Source organism: Pogoniulus pusillus, chromosome 27 (assembly GCF_015220805.1).
Source record: "Pogoniulus pusillus isolate bPogPus1 chromosome 27, bPogPus1.pri, whole genome shotgun sequence".
Lineage (NCBI taxonomy): Eukaryota > Metazoa > Chordata > Aves > Piciformes > Lybiidae > Pogoniulus > Pogoniulus pusillus.
In genome coordinates, this window is record NC_087290.1 from 10,003,002 (window position 1) to 10,028,998 (window position 25,997).

Consider the following 25,997-nt stretch of genomic DNA (forward strand, 5'->3'; position numbering starts at 1 on the left):
CTTGGTGACTGGACTTTCCCAGTGACCTGTATTGGCCAAAAGTGTCTTGAGAATTTTCCCAGTTCCACCATTCTGCCTTTGGTGTCCACAGCTACAGTAACCAGCTCCTGACATTTATACTCAGCTCATGCTCTGGTTGCTGCAGCTTGGTGCCTGTTTGCACATGGGGCCTTCTGATAAGGCAGGCATTTGACCTTTCTATTCTTAACCCATTAACATTTAGAAGAGTTGCTCTCCTCACCTCTGGAGGCTGTTCCTCCCCCTCCCCCAATATCCCTGTTCCTGCCAGATAAGATTACACTTGGGTTATATATTGATCTAAAAGCAGAGTGCCAAATGCAGCCCACACCAGTTCAAGGGCAAACAGTGAATCCAGGAGTGAGTTCACATGCTTCAGTTCAGTAGTGGAACAGTAATGACTAAAGGCTCTTTTTGCCCTCTCAGCAGAGCCTGAGGGCAAACACAAGCTATCAGTTCTTTATTGTACCAGTAAAGCATGAACATGATGGCTGGAGGAGGTACTGCTCCAGTTTGCTGTTGCTTCATCTTTGTGCTGTTTCCTTTTCTTCATCTGCGTCTAAACAGATGCAGAGGCTGAAGTGATTATTGCACACTCATTTGCTTGAGCCATTGTGTTCTCCACACACTCATTTGCTTGAGCCAGTGTACTCAGCTGGAAACAGGAGCCAAGGTTCCTTTGTTTTAAGCTAAGCCTATTGCTGTGTCACTTGAATGGATCTCTTCACCTGTGAGTTTGCATTGCCCAGATTTTGGAAGTAGGAATTTATTAGCAGCCTAGCAAGTCATAAATGGGAAAAGCTATTATGGGAAAGTGGCTGTACTGACAAATATAGATAGCCATTTATAGTCAAAGTCATTCATTCTTTGCTAAAAGTTAGTCCCTGAAGCATTCCCAGACTTATGAAGTGACATAAAAACATCTCTAAAGGAGTAGCTGCAGGTAGCCAGTTAAGCATCAGCTCCCAGTGCCATAGCTGTGATACAGAGACTGTGTGAACAAGAGAGTAACAGATGTTAAGGAGATGTTACTGCCCCTTCATCTATTGTTTGAATGTCTCTTGATCTAGTTCAGCGTTTTGGTATAAAGTCTATGTTTCCAAAAAGATGTTGATGTTTGGAAAACACTTGGGAAACAGTCACTGGAATGATGAGAGGTGTAGAAAACAGGCCTGACAATGGATAGTCAAGGTGCTTGAGCTCATTGCTTTATCCATGGCATGACTTAAGAGTGATACAGGGGGATCAACACAGGGTAGAGATTTGTTGGATGAGGTCTGTGCAGCTATTATGTAGCATCTTATATGAGAATAATGACCACAGTGGTCCCTGCTGGCTTTACAAATCTATGGCAATGATAATAACTACAGTCAATCATAAGAATTAATTAGCTGGCAAGCCTGATTTTCCTCTGCAAAAGCCTCTGGAGCAGGTTGGATAAAAAATTACTGCAATTATTAATATTTTATTATGTTAAATGGTTTCAAATAAACCATTGTGATTTAATGTACATTTATGACCATCTGTACAAAGAACTAAGCTTTGAGTTGTCTAATAAGACAACTGACATGAAATCAAACTGGCTTTTTCCTGCCAGTATTTAAGAGGAAGGAACCCACTGAATTGGTGGAGGCCTGTGACTAAGCACTGGACTTTTTTTAGTGTGAATGACTTCATTTTAGCTGTCTTGTCTTACCTAATTCAGAAAGTAGGTAACTGAGAGTTGAGAAGCTCATTCAAAACTGAAGGAAGGAGGAAAGCTTTTTCTCATCTTGTGGTCTGTGAATAAAAATAGATCTGAAAGTCTGTTCTACTAATATTTTAGATGCCTGAAGAGCACATGTGATCCAAAAACAACTGCTCTATCTTCTGAACTATAGTTAGTGTTGTCTTTGTTTACTGGATCTGTTAGGTTTTAATGTTGTGTTTTTTTAAGCTCTTCCATATGCTTCTAGAAATTTTAAGGTCGTTGTTTTGTTAGAAAGCAATTATAAAACACAGTTCTCATCTCTTTGGGCTCCAGCTTTCATCTCAGCTCCAAATTGCAAAAACCATGAATAAAAAATAATTTAGTGAGGAAAAATTCATCACTGCATGCTTGTTAATGCAATAAGCCATACAAATTAAATTCTCTGCTTAGCTATGGAGCTGTTCCAGACAAAAAATTAAATCACTTATTTAAAATGCGTGGGCTGAAATCAACCTGTCCTGCACTGCAGACAGAGATAGGTAGGATTTTGTTCCTGTTCATATACTGCTAGACTGATCCCAGCATCTGTGGATTTGTTGCAAGTGAAAAGCAGCATGGCCAGGGATTATTGCTGCCTTGGGCCCTCATCACCCTGTGTCTTAGTTTGCCTGTAAGGCAGCCACTGCTGTAATGTCAGAAACCATCATTGGACATTTCAGCAGCCAAATGGAGAGAGACAAGAGACAGGAATAGAAAATGTTTTAGAGATCATGATTTATATGGCTGGGTTTTTCCCCCTGGTTTTGTCTTTTTAGTGTTTTTTCCTTTCCTCTTCAAATGTTCCATAAAGTAAAAATTTTGTCAGTGACTCAGAGCAGAAGAAAATTTCAGATGTTTGTGATAAGAGATTAGACGTCTGGGCAAGCCTTCAACTTAAAATGTTTTTTGGCTTATCCAGTATACCATAGATGCTGAGATGTAAGTGTCTGAGCCTCTAGTTATGATTAGAACACCAAAAGCATGGATATAGGAAGCAATAAAGTATTATGCAGGAGAAGATTCATAATTTTTTTGACTTTGTGGGGGTAGATATCCACTGAATCATTTACTAAGCTGCAGATGACTACAGAATTCATTAAAAAGAAAAAGGAAAAAAACAACAAAGAGAGATTAGAGAAGCAAACCTGCAGAACTGAAACAGTCTAGCCCAGATTAGTTTGGCCTTAAAGTGATTTACATGAGCAGTAATTTATTTGGGAATGTCTAACCCTCAGGATTTATATTCAGGAGATGTTCAGTGGCTACAAAGACCGAGAGGTAGGATTGCTCCAGTTTGCTTCTACTGCAGAGTGTGTCAGGAGGGGCAACTCTCTAAGCAGAGCTTTGGTAAGGATCAGAATTGCTGCCACTGCCTGCAGTGGTGCCAGGAGTTTCTATCCTCTCCCTGTCACATTATCCCCATACAATGATGTCCATTATGTCTTTTGAGGTGGCTGCAGGGTCTTACCATAAAATCAGCCAGGTTGGAAGAGACCTCCAAGATCATCTAGTCCAACCTAGCACCCAGCACTGTCCAATCAACTAGACCATGGCACTAAGTGCCTCATCCAGGCTTTTCTTGAATACCTCCAGAGACGGCAACTCCACCACCTCCCTGGGCAGCCCATTCCAATGCCAGTCACTCTCTCTGTGAAGAACTTCCTCCTAATATCCAGCCCAGACCTCCCCTGGCACAACTTGAGACTGTGTCCCTTTGTTTTGTTGCTGGTTGCTTGGGAGAAAAGACTAACTCCCACCTGGCTACAGCCTCCCTTCAGGTAGTTGTAGACAGCAATGAGGTCATCCTTCAGCCTCCTCTTCTCCATGCTAAACACCCCCAGCTCCCTCAGCCTCTCCTCACAGGGGTCTGCTCCAGGCCTCTCACCACCTTCATCACCCTTCTCTGGACATGTTCCAACATCTCTCTTGAATTGAAGAGCCCAAAACTGGACCCAATACTCAAGGTGTGACCTGACCAGTGTTGAGTACAGGGGAAGAATAACCTCCCTCATCCTTCTAGCCACACTGTTCCCAATCCAGGCCAGAATGCCATTGGTTCTTCTGGCCACCTGGGCACACTGCTGGCTCATGTTCAGCTACTATATAACAGTATGCCCAGGTCTCTTTCTGCCTGGCTGCTCTCCATCCACTCTGTCCCCAGCCTGTAGTGCTGCTTGGGGTTGTTGTGGCCAAAGTGTAGAACCCTGCACCTAGCCTTGTTAAATCGTATCCCGCTGGCCTCTGCCCACCCATGCAGCCTGTTAGGTTCACAGAAAAGTATGGCGTGTTTCAATGACAGGTCTGATGGAGTGGCACATTTTGATTACAGCATTCCTGATTCATCTCTTGCTCAGCAGAGACAGCAAAAAAATCTGGAAGGATTGTCCTTACTGGGATGAGAAGGAGTGGGGCAGGGATCACTCCCGGGGGTCCCCCGAGCTGCTGTGCTGCCTTAGCACAGCCTGTGCCACAGGGCTGGGTGGATGCGAGTGAGAGCTGCTCTGTGCTGAGGCAGCAGGGCTGCTTTGCTTCAAGAGCTGCTGATGCCATAGGCCTGCAGATTGCTGCACCTCCCTTCTTTGAGAGCTTTTTCACGTTCTGTGTGGGCTTGTGTGTATAAAGTAAGGTGGGCTCAGAAGATGTTAATTTAGATATACTTCTGCTAGCTACAGGTGACAAGAAAAATAAAATGCTTAAGAATAGTTGGATTTGCAAAACAGCACTGAGATCAAAATGCTTTCTAGTAGCTTGATAGAAACTCCTCTAATAATACCTTATAACCTTTCCCGGCTCCCTGGCCTATTTACAGTCCTCGTCCTTACCCCTAATCCGTTTCAGAAGATGTGTTTCCATTCTGATTCAGGGATTGCCCAGCAGGACATTTGTCTTAGCACACAGGGACAGCTGTGTTGACAGTCTCTACTGCCTCGGGGCGTTACAGGCTCTCCGTAATCAGATGAGACCCGTACATGCTTCAGCGCTTTAGCAGTGAACTGAAACAACCTTTGTCTGTTTGGGATGCTAAAGGAAGTTGCCGTGGTTAGAAGTTCGGCGATCATTTTGTGGGATCCTCTAAAGGATATATAAACTGGAAACCCAATTGAGGGTCCTGGAGTCCGTTTTACTGTGGCAGTTCATTAGGCATCATGAAAAGGGATGGTCTGGTAGTGGAGAATTATATACAAAACATGCAGATGGTTTGAAGTTAACTTCTAAATATTGAGTCATTTTTATATATCTGTCCCCCAGATGCCTGTACAGTGTTCCAGTATTACAGCTGTACATAGCTGTTTTCTGAAAGGTTTCTTTTTCTTCCTTTCTGATGTATGACAGAGGGAAATATGCAACTCTTTCTGTTTGAGGAATCCTAGAAGTCGTTGGTAACAATAGCAGATGAAAGACAGAAACTGCTTGCACACCGTTTAAAATGCAGTTTGCATAGCAATAGCAATGACCAAATCCCTCTTGAATGCAGGCCAAGAGCATCCATGGGTGTGTTTTATTCATGCAGTGTGACGGTGCAGTTAACTCAAGCCTGTATTGATTCTGCTCACTTCAGTTTAGAAAACATCTCCACTGAACATTCCCTGTAATTATTATGAGGACAAGGAGCAACATTTAGGACTGACAGCCATGGCTATAAATACAAATCCTCTGCAAAACATTGTCATACTGCTTCTAGAACAAGTCAGACTTAAAGAGAAACAGATTCTGCTGTCAAGGTTCTTGCTGGAAATGCCCTTCCTGCAGCTTTCATAGGATTACATCATGGGAGCACTTCTTATAGTGTCTCAGATGATCTCTGCAGCTGCATTGTTGTAGAGAGAGAAAGACAGGCTTTAAGCTAAATAGCTTTAAACACTTAAGAGGTAAATCATGCACTTTTTACACTGTACCTTGTAACTAATAGCCAATCAACAGAGATCCTGTATCACTGACACAGTGTAAATAAGTGTTTATAACCTTAGTGCTTCTTGTGACTCATACAGAGTGTGTAGGTAATAAATATATACAGCTCCATGGGACATAATAAACACTTGTAGGTTTCTCTGTTGCCACAGGTATCTACACAGTCACGTTGTTTGAGTGCTTGGGCAGGCCAAAGGTTGTGAACGTGAGGCACAAAGTTGAGAAAGTCCATTTGGGGAAGGAACCTACGTTAATTAGCTTTGCCACTTGTTGCTGCTGTTTCCTTCTGCTTATGAGGATTAAGTCACACTGACCTGGACAACCTGGTTCAACCACAGTGTTACCAAGACAACTAAGTAAACTAGCCACTGCCCTTTAGTATTGCTTGCCACAACCCAGTGTTGCCTGCCACAAAAAGAAAGCATTAGTAAGGGGCTACAGGCACGACTTACTTCTTTGATCAGTTTCAGGGAAATGCTAAGGCTGCTAGTGAGCCTTATGAAAAAAACATTGACACAGTCCACCCCCTAACAGTGGCCCACTGAAACATCTCTCTCTAACGGTCCTAGTTCCTGCCTGTTAAGAGTTTCCTTATTCTGTGCTCTCAAACTGGAAGAGGTGAGTGAAGGAGAGTCTATCATTAAAAATGAAAGGGAAAAACATACAATCATATAAATCCCTCTAGTTAATTTCCTCTTAGAAGATCTGTGCTCTGTAATTATATTGCCAAAGAAGCCTTTCTTCTTTTGAGTTCACGTGAAAGCTAAATGGCTTTATTCCCATTGGCCTTAGTTCAGTCAGGATACATCAAATTACAAAGTTTTTCAGTTCCAGTGTGAACTTGAATTAGAAGTTGGTGGGTGCAGTACTTCAGATTAGAACAAACTATTAAAAAGAATATAAATCCCTTAAAGGGACAGTTGCTGGTTTGGGAGTACATTTACTGTAACCCCACCACCAAAGAGGAATTTTGGTTGAGAGAGCTCAGCCTATCAACAGAGTGCCAGCAATGCAGAATTTCCAACATACAAGAGCTCTGAATAGAGCAAGGAGGTAAGCAATACTGACAGATTGTTTGAAAAATGGATATTTTCATTCTAATGACTCAAACTGTGTAAAAGATACTCAGTATGTCAGAGCACTGGGTGACATTTACTAGTTTGCTGATGGAATTTTACTGATGCTCATGATGGAGGTACTGAAGCCACTTTTGAGCACTTCAGGTAATTTGTTCTGTAGGAAATGTAGCTGTTTTGATGACGCAACACCAGCTTTGTTAAAAGGAGAAAACAGAACTCCATGAAGCAAGCAGGAAATGTCTGCTTTCATCTGTCACCTTTTTTTCAAACTTACACTAGATTTTGGAAATGTGTGGGGTGTTTTATCACCCATAGTCTCAGTTTTATTGCGTGAGAGATGAGGACCAAGGGAAATAAATGCTTTGCTGGACATCATTGAGCATCTTTTGCCTCCTGTAGCTTCTTCAGTCTTGCTTAGAAGAAAAATAAAATAAAAAAAATTCCTGCTGTGCAGGAAGCTGAAATACTCTTTTAGAAACTGAAATAGGATTTGGGATGAATATTTTGTTATCCGATCCTTCTGTACCAACTGAAGCATCAAATGAAAACAGTTTGATTGCAGTTCCATGCCAAGTCATGCCCCCTGTTCTAACAAGCCATGCATTAACTCTCCCCTAGTACCTGCACACTCCCTGTGCAGTCACTGCAGTGCTCTCTCCTCTCAGTGCTGCAGCCTCTTCCTCTGCAATTACTGTTTGCATTAAATGATCCCATTCATTACAGAGCCTTCCTTTCTTGCAGATGCCTTCTACAGTCTTTATAGTTGTGACTGTAAGCTTGACCAAGCTTCTGCTTTCTTTAATAGTTTAATATTTAACTGAATTTCACTAAGTGCATTAAGTGTCCAGTTTCTTTTCAGATGAAGGATGATTTCCTGTAAATAATATTTTTCATCTTCTGAGCACTGAAAATGTTGACAAAGAGTGCTTGAAAGAAGCATAATTTGTGCTTACTTTTGGGGTACAAAATGGCAGGGGATAAAAGGGGGACAGTTCATAATTTTAAATTGGATGTATTCTTTGTTAAGTCCATCCTACTTCATGTCACTATATAGTATCAGCAAGATTTAAACCCTTAATTTTGGAAGGAAGGGTCACATCTGTAATAAATTATGGTCTCTTATTTTAACAGTAGCATTGTTACAAATATTTTCTTCCTGTATTTCTGCTTCATACGCCAAATACTCAGCTTTTCTCTTGCTCTTGTAAGTAGCCACACGATGGGCTGCCAAGGATGGTTTATCATTTGCCTTGGAGAACACAGTGTTTAATATTGCAAAATAAAACACTGGCAGACAGGTTTAGTCTGTGGGGAACAGAAGGTGAAGGGTCTGCAGAACTTGTGCTAATAGGTCAAGCTTCTGCATGGAGAGCTCGTACACAAACATCAGAGAACTCAGCCTGTCTGACCAGTAAGGGGCTGGGAACAGTTTATTGCAGTGATTCTGTTCCTGCACAAATGAGGCTGATTTGATTTCAGTGCTTAGGTTTTTAGCCCGAGGTAACAAATTCCCTTTCAGTGTTTTTTTAATGGAACATTTCTATTTGGATGTAAGTATAACTGTGGGTGAAGCTGTCAAAGGGAGTGAGTTCTAGTACCAAGGCATACCTGCTTTTCAGTGCTGTATCTACAGGGTCCATTCTTGTTACAATGAACTTGTCTTCTCAGAAAAGAAAAGAAATCCACATAGCCCATTACTGGGAATAATGAGGGTTTACTGGAGAACGCAGTATTTCAGAGTAAGACTGAGTTTATGTAGACTACTCCTAAGAAACAAGTACCTAAGAAAAAGCAGCCAAGAATATTGACAGAAACAGCCATCCAGGACTGTGTCCTACCAGTGCAGTCCAGAACACAGTTAGGTGATGCAGAGGTCAACACTTTGACCATGGACAGGTTTTAGGAAGTATTTTGAAGCAGGTCCTACAATGCTGGTGAAATGGTAGATAATTTGCAGCTGTTTGTGTGTTTTCTGCACAGCCCAAGCACCCAAGGAATATATGAGACTCTGCAGAGCACCTCTAAGAGGCCTGTTGAAAAATGGGTTGTTTTTTGCCCTTGGCAATAAAATGTATTCCTGGAGTGAATGTGGCCGTGCTGGGAGCTCACATGCTCCAGCCCTGGCTCTGCCCCTGACTCACTGCTGTTGCCTTAGGCTCTCTAAGGAGAGTTACCTGAGCTCTTAATTGTCTCATTATAAAATGTGGAGGTTATTACTTGCCTACTTCCCCATACCAGCCTCACAGTGGGGTTGGTTAATGAACATGTTAATGTGTGGACATAAATGCTGTAAAAATGCTGAGGTATTACTAGTCCTGCTCACCAGCGATGAGCTGCAGGTTGGTGATTTGCAGCTGCTTCTTACAGGATTGTGCTCTAAGATTAGGTAACCGTTTTAGCAAGGCACCTGTGGAGCACAGCTTCCCTGTCTCCAAGCTACTCCTGTGCCCCTGGGACTTGTGAGGTGCTTCAGAGCCCATGGAACGCTACAGCAACACAGGAGCTTTGCGCACCCCCATGTATGCCAGGTACGTGCAATTCACAGCACGCAGCTCCCGATGAGGTTATTATGTTCCCAGCTCCAGTTCATTATCCTCACTCATCTGCCACTCATTAAGAAGGAAAAAAAGATCATTTCCTTCTTCAAAGCTTACTGATTTCCTTACCCCTTTCACTGAATGTCTTAATCCTTCCCTGTTTCCCGCAGTGGTGCGGGGAAGGTGCAGCACCACTCACACCGCACGGAGCGGCGTCTCCCGGGCCATGGCAGGCGGCTGCTGGAGCTCGTAGCCCCTGCTTGCAAGAGTTAATCGCTTCCAGCCTTTGGCAGGCTTGGCCTGGTCCTAGAAATCCGGCTGGCTGCTGTGGGCTGCCAGGAGCCTGCCTCACCCCCGTTATGTGAGCAGTGTAAACAGGCCGGCAGCGCTGCGGGAGCGGGCGGCTCAGCAGTGGGCCAAAGTTCAGTGGCTGCACCAGGGCCCGCGGCAGCGGCGGGGTTACTGCCGAGCACCCCGGCTGTTGCTATGGCAAAGCCCTTGCATAACGCTCCAGGAGCGCGGGGCACGGGCGAGACGAGGGCTCAGCAATAAAGTCGTTGCGTTTGGACTCCTCCATTGCTGCTGAGTCCCATTTTGCTGCTGCAGATGGACTTCCAGTGGTGGTTCCTGGCAGGGCTGCTGTGGGAGTGCTGCAGGTTTTCAGCAGCTGCAGAGCCAGAGCAGAGCCTGGCCCAGAGCTTGCTCATGTAATCATGTAATTGGGGCACTCACGTGAGTGGGGCTTGCAAGACAGTGCCTGCAACAGGATTGTTTGCATGAGAGGAAACTGCATACCAGCAAAATCTGTGGGACCAAGCTCACAGTGAAGATAGGAGTTTAACTTGGTGATAGAAGCACCTTATAAAAGAAAATGATTTGATGTTAGTAATAAAATTTGCACCCAGTGAGGGAGTTCAGGGCATCAGAACCTCAGACTTACATGGGGTGGGTAGACCATGGCTCCCAGAAGTACCACTCCCAGATCTGCACAGATTAAATGGATTGCAGGAGATGGTTAGTTGTAGGAGGTTGAATTGTCAGGAAACCTCATTTTGGATGAAATTAGTACAGGGAAGCTGCATTTGGAACCACTTCACTATCCTCCTGAGATCTCTGGTGAAGTTGCATCTGCATTTACATAAGTTTTGGCATGAGAAAGAAATGTCCATGAAGTGACTTGTCCATGCTTTCTCCTCTTAGATGATTAATGCAGATGGCTGAGGGACTCATTTGGCTACAAGCTTTCTCCTGAGCTTTCTGACTGCAGTTTGCTTGTGATGTGGAACAGACCAAGATCTGTGCCTTTGTCTGTCCTTCTCTTTGAGAGTCTGGCCCATGCCATTAAATCAGTGGCAAAGTTCTGAACAACTTACCTGGGCCAGAATCAGAACTGCAGGCCTTGCCTGTATGATGTGGTGTATTTATCATGCCAGGAGCAGATTCAGTATTAAGGTTGTGATGAAGTAGCACTAGGCTTAGCTGACAGAGGTTGTGATGTTTCAGCTATTCTGTTCCTTCCTCTTGGGTTTGTACACTTTCCACTGTGGAGTCTTGGTCATGTTATGGAGTGTGTCAAGAGCTTCCTGTGCCAGTACTCTAGTAAGACGCTAGCTAGGAAGAACACACTGCATTGCCCTCCCACCTGTCTGCTTGCTGCTCCTCTGCCAGGTGAGCAAGAAAGACCTCCTGCCCAGCAGTTTGAAACTGAAACTTGGTCCTTCTGGAATCATTGCTGCCAGGACTCACTTTAGCTGGTCATGGCATGTTGGTGCATGGGTTAATGCAGCCTGTCCCGTCCCCTGCCCTGTTTTGCTCTTCTTTTTTTTCCTCTCACCCCCCCTCCTCCCCTCCTTTTTTTCCCTTTATTTTCAAAGCATTTTACAAAACAAAAGAAATGAGGAAGGGAGGAGTGAAGTCCTGTGGTTTGTTCCTCCGAGACTTGATTTTGCTGGTGATTTGTATTTCAGTTTTAAAACATGAGTTTGGATTGTAGGGTTGCTGGGCTTGCTGTTCTCACTCAGAAGGACTCACTGTCAGGCCCCAGATGGATTCCTGGGCACCGTGGCAAAGCCAGCAATAACAATGCGGCAGCGAGCCCTGCTCCGTGCGGCTCTGGGGACTGCCCATTCATTTCCTACAGGCTTAATGATGCTCATTCCTTACAGTACAGATGGTGCTTCTGGAGAAACATGGTCTGTGTCCTTCCCCTACTGCTGTCAGAAATATCAGAGAGGCCAGAGACATCCCCAAGTATTAACTGAGGCCAAGGAGCTGGGTGCTAGCAGGGGCGAGTCCACTTCTTTTGGTTTCAGGTCAGTTTGTCGCTCCTCAGAGAACTGACACAGACAAGAGCAGATTCTTACAGGAACGCTGGGCAAAATTCTCATAGGCCACCAACTGCTATAAACCACGTGCACTGTTCAGGCTTTCCACTGAGCTTTTCCATCAAACATCTTGGCCTTGAAGTGCTGCTCCATGTAGACCTCTGCTCAGCATTGTGCTCCAGCAGTGGTGTGTTTAAAGATGTTTCTCATATTAGAAGTCTGCAGATGACATTGTCAGATGTTGCTGATAGATCTGTTCTTTGTCAGTCAGTTGGGACAAATACCAGAAATGCACTTTGCCAGCAGATACTCAGCAAAGGGTTGGTAAATTCTCATTTTCCTCAGCTAGGTAAGGACTTTAATGGTCTACTTTCCTGCATACCTTCCATGTGAGTGGAAATGGCTTCATTTCACACTGCACTATTGTCTACTGCCCAAACCACATGTCAGTGGGCCAGAGGAGGAACTGCTGACTCATTATTCTGCATGGCAGCCCCAAATCTCATGAGACTACTAAATCTGGCCTCTGACTGCTGTTTTCAGTGAACTCTCTTAATGGCCCCCAACAGATCACACAGAAGTCCAGCTTCTATAAAATGAAAGGGAGGCTTCTTGCCCAGCACTTGGCAAGTCCCTGCTGGCAGTCTGTAGTGCTGGAAACTGCTGGTTGTGCTAGAAACAGGCTAAGTGGGTCACTGATGTGGGGTCTGTGGGCCCCACTCCACTGACAGGCACTTAGTATATTCTGATCACATAATGGCTGTCAGGGACAAAGGCCGTAACTGGCCTTGGCTTGGCAGATAGTGGGTGTGCAAAGTGAATGCATCTCAAACACAAATGAAAGCTGGAAAGAAAAGGTTGCATAAAACACAGCACTCAGCTTGATGGTGAAAGGAGGGAACTGCTATATAGTTTAAGGAATTCTCTTTGTGGGGTTGAACTTGTTTTGCTACTCCTGGTCTCATCAGAGATCCAGGAACACGCCACAGCACTGCATAGTTCTTGCAAGCAACCCATTGCAGACCTCTGCTTCAGCTGAAGCTTAGACTTCTCAGCATCGGTTGGAGCAAATGAGCTAGAGGTCGCTCCCTTCTTCCTCTGGCAGCTGAATTCAAAGCTCTTCATGGCAGCAAAGTACTTGGTGCCCATTGCCTTTTTTGATGAGTCAGTCAGGGATGATGACTACACAGGTTCTGATGTGCTCTTCACACTAGTTCCAGCAGCACAGTGATGAGATGAGTGTCACACATGGAGTGTGACACTTGCACATGAGAATTTCAGGGCTTATTTCTCCTCATGTTTGCAAGACTGTGTTGGGGCTGTGCTGTGTACTAAGTGTGTATCAGCCACGGGTGTGATTTGCTGTGTGTGAGACCAAGGATGGGACAAGCAGCTGTGGCATACTCTGGGAATAATTGTTTTCTGCCAGGGAAATCATATTCCTTAGCTGTACTATTGCAAGGTGACACCTTGTCACTGTGACCAAACCAAGGTGCCCAGCAGGTTACACACCCAACCCGCTGTCACGTGGCTTGGAAAACAGGGTCTCCGTTGTTAAGATAACATTTGGCCCAGATAGCTCAGCTTTCTGTGTGCTCTGCAGAGTCTGGGGAATTTAAAACTCTAATATTGCTGTGTGTCTGCTGAACGGGTTATGTTCCAAGGAACATTTGGTATTTGCAGCTGAAAGCAAAGCAGACTGAGATGACACTTGATTTGGGAGGGTTGATGCTTGGCTTTGGAATCAATCACTGGCATCAGCTCCTAAGGAAGACTTAACTGATTGAGAAGACATTATGCTTGTTGCAGAATTCCTCTGCACCATATGGGCAGAACAGTTCACCATATTCATCATTTTGGAGCTTTATGCAGTCTTCTATGTTTTGGCCTGGACCTTCAAGTCAGGACTAACTTGAACTTGTTTCAGTATTCCATGGGATGGAAATGCAGGATGTAAAGGGCAACTTTGTGGGGTTCCCAGTACACAGGACTGTCAAGACACGTGCTTTAGATTTCAGTCTAGAAATCAGAGAACTGACTTAACACTTTTCTTAGAAGGATCTCAAGTGTCTTTATGCAGGTGTGAACACATAATTATTTCCACTTTGCTGGCATGAAGAGCGAAAGATGGGAAAGCTGTGACTAAATCTGTGATCCGTCCAGAATTAGCTAAGTTTTGTTTCCTGTCTTACACAGCAGAGCCTGGTGCCCCCTCCAAAGTAGTTTTTTAAGTTACTTTTTAAAGCAGTTTCTATGCATTTCTGTTTTTCAAAGGTACCATCATTTGTTTTTGTTCAAAGATGTTGAATATGAACTTGTTCCTGCAGAGCTTTGTGCTGTTATTTATCAACAAGGCACTGAGGCACAGACGTCAAATGAATACCAGATTTCAAATTATGATAAGCAATTGTGTCATCTCTGTGAATAAACATTAAACTCTGCTGAGAAACCATCAATTATTCATTAAAAATAAAAAGGGGGAAAAAAAAAAGGCATGAGTGCAGGGCCATTTGGATAGGTCTTTGCAAACAACCAACACTGTGTTCGGTAATAATTCCTTTGAATTTAAACCTGAAGGATGCTTATTTCTCAAACAGAAACACAGGATCATGCACAAGTCAAAAAGGTTGTTCCCCAGAGACCTAATTATCATTTATCTTGAGGTGTTTTGGAGATACTTGGAGTATTTCCTATCAGAAGTGCACTGGGTTTTGAGACAGCTCAGTGAAGAAGCACGCAGCCTGCCTGGACTTTGGAGCAAGCTGGAGAGAGTCTGCTCTCTGTCTTTTTGTTCTTTCCCTTTATGCATGACTTCATCTAGTTATGGCCACATCAGTGACAACAGCACTTACCTAGCATCTAAACTTGCTTAATTTACCTTTGAAATTTGTATGTACACATTTACAGTAATTAAGGATGGGAGAAACTCCACCACCAGCAGCAAAGACCTGGTTGGGAGCAGACAGTTAGGACAAGGGCAAATGATAGCATGGCTGCAGCACCAGCATAGAGCTGTGTAAAAATGCAGCTCCTTCCCAGCACTGTTTTTGTTGCCTGTGTTTCTAAGGAAGATGCCCTGCTTGCAGCAGAGGGGGTTAGACTAGATGACCTTTGGAGGTCCCTTCCAATCCAGACCATTCTCTGATTCTGTGAAAAGGATTATGACCATTCTGCTTTTTTCCTTTTATGAAGTATTTGAAGTGCTATTTCATTTTCAATAGTCCAGTCATTGACATTCATTTACCTTCTACCTACACCAAACCCTATGGTTCTTATTTCCTGCTTAAAATACAAATCTCAGAATAATTTGGCTTTCTTTACTATAAGGAGAGGGAGGAAGCAGCTGCTGTAAAAAAATTCATCTTGTCGTAGGTGGTTTTTTATTTGACAGTTACCATCCTGGTTTAGTCCATTTCTCTTCTAAATTGGAGATTGTTACATTCCAATAAGCACACAGCATCTGTTCTCTGTATAACATGATGTTGCAAGATGCTGATCATTTGTCTGAGTGGGCTTTTTTCGATTGAATCAGAGGCTCAACATGCAGCCTGACAGCAACATTTCCCTCCTGCCTGCAATTGGCCATTATAGGAAGAGACATTCATAAATAGTTATTAACGTAAGGATTTAGAGGCTCCGCTTCAAGATCTAGGGCTAACCTGCCTTACCTTATCTCAGCAGCATCTCAACAATAAAAATTCTCTGCTCCACTTGCAAGAGCATGCAATGATTTCTGTTGACAGAGCTTTCTCGGTGGCTCTGATGCTGTGATGTAAAGGTCACCGCCTGCCGCCAGCCATCACGTGGCTGCTGCAATAATCGTGCGCTCACGTCATTTTGTTCTGTGGGATCTTTGGCTTCTTGATCCATTTTCAATTGCCCAGATGTTCACTTCATACAGTTAACTTTATACAAAGGGCATCCTTTGTTCCAACAAACACGGTGTGGTCATTATTCTCTGCTGGGAATCTAGTGCTTGCCAGGTCACCTGTTTCCTGTGTAATAATCCACCTTCAATCTACCTATCTTTGTGCTGATTTAAAGTAAAATCATTCCCTGGGGACAGGAGGAACAAGGAAGAGAAGTTAGGCAAAAATGTTTCCTGGTCTCTAGTCTTGGATTTGTGAAGGTCATGCTGCAGGATAAAAGGCGGTAAGAAATGAGAAAGCTCTTTAATTGTGACTCTTTTGGTGTGTGGTGGAATGGAAAATAACATTAGTTACCTGAAGTTTTGCTCTGGTGTCTCAGAATGCATTAAGGGACACGTAAATAGCTTCTAGAAGGAACCCTATTGCAAATCCCCACCCTGTTGCCACCCATAAAGGCTTCCTGCCGAGGCAGAGAGGGTGCTTGCTTGGTCCCCATCAAGGTAACAGTCAGGAAATCAGAGGCACTGCTTCATCACACTCCCAGGGACTGAGGATTGCCCAATTCAACAGATGTCAGGAGGGACTGATCTCAAGGTTATTGTAAAGGCCAGTGTCCCACATAGGGACAGCCTGTTTGCTGTTTGTTAAAGCTACATGGACATCACACAGACAGTCTGTTTAAACTTAACCTTCAGAGCAAGCATGAGAGCTTAGTTCACAAGCAGAATAAATTCCCCGGAAGGCTTTGGGGGATGATTGTACACAAACACACTGGCTGGTGTTAAAAGAGCTGTGGAAGATGAGCAGTGGAAAATTGGATAGGGATTGAGTAGTATATCATGTAAGAGAGGTGTAACTTGGCAGTATATATCTGTGAAGGTTTTAAAATCTCTATCTTGGCCAAAAGAGGCCTTCCAACCGACAGGAACCTAGCTATCTTGAGCACAAATGTTCCTAGAAAGACGACCCTACAAAATGTCCAGGGCCCTGGCAGGGATAGCATTACAGGCACTGCTGGAATGGCCAAGGCTGAGGCATAAGAGGAGCCATGCTCCACAGCCCACAGCAGGCAGGAGGAGGACTGGAGAGGAGCTGGCATCGGGCAGTGATTGCTGACATTTCTCTCATGCAGCCAGCTGTAATACCGTTGGGCAAGAGCTGCACAAGGTCGAATTTTGGTTTAACTGCTGATGTGATTTGTTGTGACCCCCTTATAGCTCTCTGGTGCCTCAGCCAGGATATTCAGGATATCTACCGTCTTCTCTCTATGAGGCTGGATGAGAAGCTGCAGATGCTGGAGTCTGCTCTATCTGCTCAGCCTGGCATGGGGGAAACAATGAGGTGAGCTAGAGGAAAGCAGGGCTCCTGTCTGGTTCTCGCTACCAACAGTGGATGGATGAGTAGAACGGTCCAGGTTTTGTTTTTCAGAACAAGATGTTTCCTACGACTGGTCCTGCTGAAATCAGTAAGCAGAGACAGACACTACTCCATTCTGCAGCATTTGCAGCATCAGAATTCTCCATTTCTATCTCTTCAGTCTCTAGATCCCCTGGCACAGCTGTACACTGCCTGCTCAGTGCACAGCATGGCTCTCATTGGAAGTAGCTGGGGAAAAAAAAACCCACTTCCGGAGCACTATTCTATTTTTTTTAATTAAAAAAAACCCTATCTTTCTCTGTGCATCACCCTGTTTTTCCGTGGTCAACCAGGGCCTCATCCAAGCAGCCACCTGCATTCAGTATCAGGCATGTGAATGCCCATAAACATCATTTACAGACTTTAATAGTGTGGTGGGAAATCGGCCAAGTGACCAAATCCTTGGTGATTCCTACCAATATCGTCCAGCAATGTGACCTGGGAGGCCTCCAGTGATGGATTTATATCGTGATCTGTCCTACTGACTGACAGCAGCAGCGAGAAGCTCTCTGGGGAAGAGGACAGAGAGGTTGGGTGGGGAACCCTGTCTCCTGGGACTAGCTCCAGTCTGCTCCAGGGAATGTGCTAATTTTCACTCCTTTAGAGTCCTTTATCTCAGCCCTTCGACCTTGAGCTGGGAGGCTCTGTCAGCCTTAGCCAGAAAGACAACGTGGAGTTAACCATTTAAATGCTGAAAGTCCTGAAGGTAAAACCAGTCAGGTCAGCTTATTTCCCTAGTGCTGCAAGCCAGCGGACTTAGCAGATTTGGTGAGGACCGATTGCTGATCATGGGACAAATTTTTACCAAAGAGAGGATTTTGTGAACTACAGCTGTTTTTGAAGTCTGATTTCCCCTACAGAGTTCCTAGGGTGTGTAGAGAGCTCCTGTGAGAAGATGTCTTGTGTACATTGCTCTATGGTGGATACGAACTTGGTTTACTGAGTCATCTTCATCCTTGCCTGGACCCAGTTATTGATATTCAGAGTTTGGGCAGAAAGTTCTTGGTCTCCTGCTGTCTGTGAGGTTGCTGCCATCATGGGAATGCTTAATTTTTGAACTTTATAAAATATTATACAAACCAACCAACCAATAAAGTAATTTCCTGGAGTGATCTGCATTCACATATTGACAGTTCTGCTACTGGCTTCCCTGGCTGACTTGGGGCACGGCGTTTAACCTGTGTGTCATTTCTTGTTGGCAGAATGGGCTAAGAGTACATGGTCAGTGGACCATGGTGGCTGTTAATGAGTTACAAATGTGCTTGTGTATGTGTGCATCTTGTTTGGTAAGATCAGCTTCTCTCTCTTTAGCGCTTGACAAATATGTGAGGAAAAGAACTCCTTTTCCTTCCTGGAGTGAGTGTTCTCTCCATGAGCAGCAGTCAGGGCATAGAAGCAGAGTTTTTTGCAGAATGATCCTGTTTAATCAGTTCAGTGTTCATGGAGTTAATTTACTCATGCCTTCAGATTGTTTTGTTTCCAGGGATTTTAAACCGTTGCCTCCAGCTGTTCATTTCCATTGAAGGAGGGTGATCTTTATCTGTCTAAACTAGTTAAAACCTGCTCTACTACCCGGCAGCCTTTTTGGAGACAGCCCAATAAAGCTGAGTGCAGCGGCAATGACACCAAAGCCTCCTGGACATCATAAATTCCAAGCCCTACTTTTCTTTCTGACCTCTCACTGCAGGAGCTCGGGTTCTGTTTTAATGGGACTTCCTCCACAGCTCCCTCTTGCCCCTGTTTGAAAAGGGAAATTGTATTTGTTTTGCCAGTGGCCAGTGAAGAATCCCTTTTATACTAATTTATTGCTTTACTGTTACCAGATTAAGCCTTGTCACAACCTCAGAAGTACCTTCTGAGCAGCTGAAGCACCCTGAGACTTGCACTTGGGCTCTGCTCAGTGTGCATGTTGCTTGGGATGTTACAGCTGAAGCCTATATTTAAAATGTGCTCATTGAAAGCTTGCTGTGGCAGGGTGAGACTTGTCATACCTTTAGGGTCAGCAGGGCCACTTCCTCTTCAAACATGAGATTGTGAAAGTTTTGAGCAGATGAGCTGCAGGTTCGTTGAGTTGATGAGACAGATACTGCATGTACCAAAGAATCTTTCCTCTGGTGACATTCAGATTTCTTGTATACATCAGGCAGAGATGCTGTCTGTACAAGAGGGAATTGCAAACAACAGCAGAAGTGTCTGTTGTTGGTAATCCTGCTCCAGGGACCACAGCAAGGTGGAAACGCCCTCCCTTGTTGCTGGGGTTTCTAACAGCATTTTCTTTTGGCCTGTGCAGAGCAGGAGTGGGTAACACAGCCAGTGAAATGCTGATGGTCAGTTTATACTTCAGGCGCTTCCTTCTGCTACTACTCCTGTCAACAGCAGTGGGAAAATTTGTGGTCAGATGACCTCTCATGAAGACCCAGGCTGAGCTTTATTTTGGAGTGTGCCAAGAAGACATTTTCCTGTTGTTCTGCTGCAGATGTTCTCATTCTGCTGTCTGGGGAGTCAGCAAGGCCTGAGGAGTGTTGGGAAGTAGCACTCCTGCTCTCTGCAGCAAACAGCTGGATCAGTTCATATCCAAACCCCTGTGTCCATGTGAGAAGGCTGTGTAGTCACTGCTCTGCTCACTCACCTCACAGCAATTATCAGACCAGCAGAGGAGGGAAAAGCTCTGAGAAAAAATCCAGTTTAACCTGTCATTATTGGTCTTTAGCAGCTGGGAGTTATCCTGTTGTTACTAATAACCTTTTTAACTTGGCAAGCAGTGTTTTCTTGGCATCATTCAGAGATAATGACTGGGGAGGGGGTCACATTCAGCTCTCAGTTGTGTAAATATGGAATCATTCTCTGGCTGTCTCATGTTATTTTGCATTTGGCTCATGGTCCCTGCCCCTAGGAGCCTGCAATCTAAAATACCCAGGCAGAGTATTCAGCTGGAGTATGCTTGGCATACCCAGTTGGTATGCAAAGGACAAAATAAACAGATGAAGAGCTAGTGTCAAGTCCATGAAATGTAATTGTGGATGTATTGTCCTCTGGTAGAGGTTCATGAGTTATCCCTGTCTCAAGGAGAGCAAGAGTTTGCTTCTGTGCTTTTCATAGGTAATTCACCAGTAGATGATGATTGGAAAGTCAGGAAAGGATGATTTTAAAGGGGTCTCAAATAGAGAAGGGTGTTTTACTAGGATGAATAGAGAATAAGAATCATTGAACAAAGTAGGTGATGCTTAAAGTAAAGCAGTCAGAAAGTCTACCCTAGTGATAGGGAGAACAGGAGACCTTGGCAGATCTATGAGGAAGGTGTTGAAATTGCTGATTGCCTTTCAACCCTCCAGTATAAAAGCTTGTAAGACTCTTAAGTGAGGCTTAGTGGGTTTATATGGTAAATAAAGTTATCTTGATTTCATTCTCCACAAGGATCTCTTTTCTAACACGGTGTTTACAAGAGTTCTCAGCAGTGAAGTGACTGATTGCACTTCTCATTTTCAGGGAGCTTCCAGATGACCCTGCTGTTGAATGGGACACACAGCTCCTTGCCACCTTTGTGCTGAAGCATGTAGAAGCCAATAACATCAACCTGGTAATGTGAAACTTTCTACAGCTTAGGCAATTTCCACACTGTTTTCGAGCTGGTGTCCCTCGGCTTTCTCCTTCCCTCTGGAAGCTTTCTATGAAGTCATTACAGCTAGGATTTTGCTTCTGGAGTCTCTGTGAAATATTCTAGGGCAGGAGGAGAGTATATGTACTTGTTTGGAAATAGTTGCTTTAGCATTTTATTCATTTCTCTAGCTAGATCTTATGAAGCCTCTTTTGGGTTGTAATGTCACCAGCCTGCACTGGAGTAAGAGCTTCGAATTGCAAACCCTGCAAACTGTTAGAACCAGTAAGTTCTACTGTAAGAGATCTTGAAGTTCAGTAATTGTAGAAGACTCTCTGAGTAAGCCCAGCTGAATTTCAGGTCTAAAATGATACCTGAAAGCAATTTGTAGTTTGAAGGGTTTGAGAGTATTTGTGCAGCTTTTATGTCTTGATAGATGAGATGTGGTCATTCTGATCCTCTTTCAAAGACTTTAAACAACTGTTGGAAGTTCAGAGCAAATAGAGTTGCTCCACTAAAAACTATGGCAAAGGAGGACAGTGTAGTTGAGATGGAGCTTTTCTCTCTGGAGATCTTTCTTTGCTTCCCATTGAGAAATGAGCTGTGGAGGAATTTTGCTTTGCTTATTCCTCAACTGTGTTCTACATTTTAAAGCAACCATTTTGCCTCTGTTGCTAGGCTTCATTGATGAGGAGAGCCCACCTGGGATTTAGGCTTAGATTTGAAGTAGGTTGGCAGGCAAATGTTCGAGAGCTGGATTAGCAGTGTTAGAGGTCAGGAATGAGGAATACTAAACTGGGGAGTCTTCCTAACACTAGTGTAGTTTGTGTTTTATTCCCACAGATCAGGAATAAGGGCCTAAGGATGGAAAAGGTTGTGTTCTGCTCTTCTCTGCTGAACCTTGCTGTGATCAGGCATGTCACTGTCACACATTGATTAGCAGCAAAATCACAAAACTCTTCAAGCCTTTTAGCAATTCACAAACCAAGAAACATCTCCTGTTGCATGAAAGCCCCATGAGCACAAAACCCAGCATCATGCATCCAACTTTGTATTGATTCTGAGGCTAATTTTCCATGAAATTCATCGCTGTGCACAGAGACAAATGCAGTTTTCCTGGGCTCTTTTTGTGCCTTTTGGGCCCATGAATAGTTAGGTTTTAATCTAATCTGAAAGCTCCTGACACAAGAGGATTTGTATTGCATGTTTGTGACTCTCATGGGCACTAGGACAAGTGCACCAGAATCCCAGCAGAGATGTTGGAAGCACTAGAACTCCTCTAGATGGTTAGAATGGGTTAGATCTTCGCCTCAGAGAAAATTGCGCTCAAGCTGTTGGTGCTGGGGGAGGCAGGAGCCTGCACTAACACAGCAGGAGCTGGACGATGAAGTGCAGTCACAGGGAGCCTCCTGCCGTGCCGCCGCTGTGGGGTGCAGCTGGAGTCACACGGAACTCCGTGGCACAGCCCGGTGAGGACAGACTGCTGGAGCACAAAACATCAGCAACAATACTGACTGAAGCAGCTTCTTAGGGCTGGGGGTAATAACTGCTCTGTAAACTAAATAGTTTTAAGTATCCCAAGTAATCACACAGGTCACAGATGTTGATTTAGGAGCAGGTTGCCAGCAAGGGTAAGATGAGCGCTTAATTACCTTTGCCGAACATTCTGCATTTTGAAGCTTCAGAGCTTGCCATCTGTTAGCCACTCTTGGAGCACTTCTGCTGTCCTAAGACGATGGCCTTGCCTCGAAAGTAAACTGAATCAATTTTTCAGTAATGTTGAAGCTGACATAATTGACTTAACATGCTCCAAAGAGCCCTGTCAGTTGTAAGCTGTCAGGGCATCAAGCACAACGAGCTAACCCAATGGAGTTAAGATGATTGGAAGACTTGCATTGTTTTACCTATTCCACTGGGAAGGTGCTCCCAATAGTCACAGCATGGACAATGGTATCTTTCAGTTACAGAACATATGTGTCCTCTGGCAGTGGAGAGGCAGCCTGCAAGTCTGAAAGGAAAGATTGCATGGCAAGGAGCTACACCATGGTTGTGTGTAGTTTTGTTCCATTGCATAGTTACTCATTTCCTCAACTGCCCTGGAAGTCCATAAGTAACTCAATCGTTTTGAGAGCTAGAAGGACATATTTCATCCAAGCTCTACATTAAATAGTGCAGACATAGAAATTAATGGTTGGTGTACTCAAAGCCAAAACTAATTTATAGACTTTGGAAATGATTTCCTGCCTGCTGGATTTACAAGCAAAAGCCAATGTTGCTGGGAGAGGCAGCCAAGGCTAGGCTGTCTCCATCCAGCTTAGAAAGTATTTGGCATGTGAAAAAATAAGTTAGACAGTATTGTGTGATCCCCAGGCAGGCTCTAGGTTACAAAATCCTCCTCTTCAGGATCTCAGGTTTGGTGATAGCAGAGCCTGAATTAGGATGTGATGTTCAGACTGTGTACAGGGCAGATGCAGGACCACAACCAGGATTCAGCAACACCACATTCTTACAAACTGCTTTCCACTCTGGATTAATGGGAACATCACCCACACAACTATGGAAGAGTCCCATAGTCTTGGGTCAGCTTCAAATCAGCCTTGAAAGTCAGATCCTCCTACAAATGGCATTTGGGTTGGAGCTTATGTTTGAGAGAGTGAGTTCAGCTCCCATGTTTTGGACCTCAGTCTCTACACTTAAAATTCAGGAGCATTTGAATGGGTGATGTTTGTAGAGGATTTTAAATGCTTTTGCAGGACACCAGATATGGAGTGCAGTGTGTGGAGTTTGCTAGAGGAGGCACCAGAGCTGGGACAGACTTTGGCTTCTTTTTTCCTCTCTTCCTTACTTAGGTTGCAGTCTCTTCAAGGTGTGCTTTGGGGAACATGAGTGGGAAGCCTACAGAAGGTTCATTCAAAGAGCTGTTAGATGACTGACTTGCAGCTCAAACCCAGTGGGCACTGGGATGTTGATCATGATCAGATTTTTCCATTTTCAGCCATTTACCCATTTCTTTTAATCTTTAGCTTCTGTGGTTTAGTAGTGACAAGAGTCATCTGCAAACACACAAGAGACTCAAAGGGAGTTTGAATGGCACTGGCCCTTGCAAGTGTTAAGTCAGGCCTGTGAAATGATGCTCAGAGGAAGGTCGTTAGAAATGGAGTTGCTTGCTATGGTATTTTATGGGATAGCCCTTCTTTAAAAAGACTTTTTTATCCCCACCAGGATACTTGAGCAGATGTGTGCTCTGTCTGAAACTCTGGATGACACCAGAAAATGGGGGAGCCCCACAGCTCTGAATGCCTTCTCTCCAGTGCACATGGTGTATAGAGGGAGCGTGGACTCCAGACCTCTCTGGAGTTTTATCTTCTGCTTGTAATTGAGTAATTTCCTCTGTGCTCTCACCCCTCCGGAAGGGATTTCTGGACCTGTTTGTCTTGGCTGTTGCTCTGGCTTCCACTAGTGAAAACTCCATTTCCTGAATACCAAGGTCACCCAGAAGAAAACCCAGCAACACCAATGGCAGCAGCTCCCATTTCAGAACAGGTGTGGGGAGGGAACTCCCTCATGCCCTAAAGATTTCATTGAGCAATAATTTCCACATCAAGTATGTTTCCTATCCCAGCCTTTTGCTCCCAGAACTGGCTAAGCCTGTTTCTAACCCAGACAGTTTCAAGATGTTCAGGTTTTCTCATCCTGCCCTGATTGTTTGCTTGATTTCATCATCAGCCCAGTTCAGGTTGTGTGTTAACAGCAAGCGCACCAACTAGCTGCACCACGTGGAAGAAGCAAATGCTCCAGTGTGAAAGCATCTTCAGAAAGAAATTCAGATTTGTTATCAATTAAATGAATCCCTGAAGCCAGAGGATTCTATTTCCATGGGATCAGTGCCTGCTTTCGGGCTTGAGCACCACGGTGACACTGTGAGTGTCCTGTTTAGACAACACACCTAGGAGCAGCTGGAGAGGAGGGACATCACTACGGTGTCACAGCCAGCCTGTGTGCTGGGAGGGATCTCTGAAAGTGAAGAGCCAATACTTCCAAGGTGGTCTCTTTGCAGATAAAGTGGATGCCACTGTGACCAGGCCAGTGTGCAGATCCTTTGGGAATCATATGTGCAGATCTGTGTGTTAGAATAGACAGTCAGGGCAGGTGGGAAAGTCCTAGCAGTGAATTAGACACCTTCAACTGAAAATTAACTCCATGCAGCCTTCTTAGCTAGTTCAGATGTTACATGAGCCTGGCAGCACTAAGAACAGCAGCTCCTGCTTCTTCTCCTGGAGAAGGAAAACCTCCAGAGGTGTTTCTGAACAGATAATTTCCATGTCAAAGAATATTTTCTAACTGCCACAATTGGCCTGAGCCAGTTTTGTCCACACAGTGCTTAACTTATTTAGTCTGTTCATTACAGCCTCTTATCTTGCTCTTCTAGTTTGTTCTTTTGTAGCCTCCACAGAAGGGAAAATGTGTGTTTTGGCCTGGGGTTTTTAGGTTGGTTTCCTAAGGAAACAAGAATAATGCATCTGTGTTTGTGTGTGTGCACATGTGTGTGTCAAAAGACTTCAGAGCCCATTGGCTAATTGCAACTACATTTGACAGCAGGGCAATGCTTACAAATGTTATGCTTGTACAGGTTACAGGAAAATAATCCACCAGCCAGAAGAGGCAAATCCTTTCTCTGTCCCCATTTAGTGAGAAGTTTTAGTGCCAGCCCAGCCCTGAGCAGACTCACACAGTTATTCACCTGCACAGGAACGTATTGTGCCTGCAGTGACGGGGGGTACATTCTCATCTTAGGAAAGTGCCACTTGAGGTAGGAGTGACTTCAGAGCATGTTTTCTCTTATCTACAAAATACAGAGCACTGTCCTCAGTCCCTGAGCTGTACAGAATTTAATAATGCATTTGCTCAAAAAGCTGATACCCTGAGGGAGGGCTTAGCACCATGCCAGACCATGCAGCTGCAGCCTCTCAGCTAATGCTGATGTACAGCAGAAGCAGCCCAAGACATAATTTTTCTCCTTATGAAATAGGACTTGATCAGAAAATGCCTCTTTGAACTTGAAAGAAACCAAATTGGGTCTCACCACTTCCTGCCAGCAACGAATAAGCCTGCTGCTTGGTGGCAGCATTATTACAACCACTGGGCAAAGTGGAAGGTCTTAACTGTGGACTTGTCCTGGGTGGATGGGTTTATAAGCAGACTGCTCTGGAGCTGGTGTTTTTGCAGTGTTTCTTATCACTGTGCTTCCTCTCTCTCTTTACACAATATCCCCTGTGTTTCAGAAGGCCTCTCCTCTTGGAGGGTGGAGTAGCAAGTAGCAGGAGGGGCAGGGTGGCTTTTGATCTTCCCTTGATCTTTAACCCAGTATTTCAGGCCCTGCATATAAACCAGATCTTGACAACGGAGCTGTGGTGAGTAAGCAAGGCAGCAGTGCTTCCTTCTCTGAGGAGAGAAAAGCTGGCAAGGAGGCAGACATTGACTGGATGTATGGAGGTTAAGATTTCCTCCTGGTCGTTGGGAA

The 25,997-nt window shown here is 44.4% G+C and overlaps 1 protein-coding gene across 1 annotated transcript in view; it reads left to right on the forward strand.

Annotated features, from left to right (window-relative positions):
* Positions 1 to 25,997, forward strand: part of PIGL (phosphatidylinositol glycan anchor biosynthesis class L) — a 61,058-nt gene that overhangs the window by 19,056 nt on the left and 16,005 nt on the right. The window contains exon 3 of the mRNA XM_064165949.1: positions 20,368 to 20,458. Coding sequence (XP_064022019.1) covers positions 20,368 to 20,458 — 91 coding nt within the window. The remainder of the gene's footprint in view (positions 1 to 20,367; positions 20,459 to 25,997) is intronic.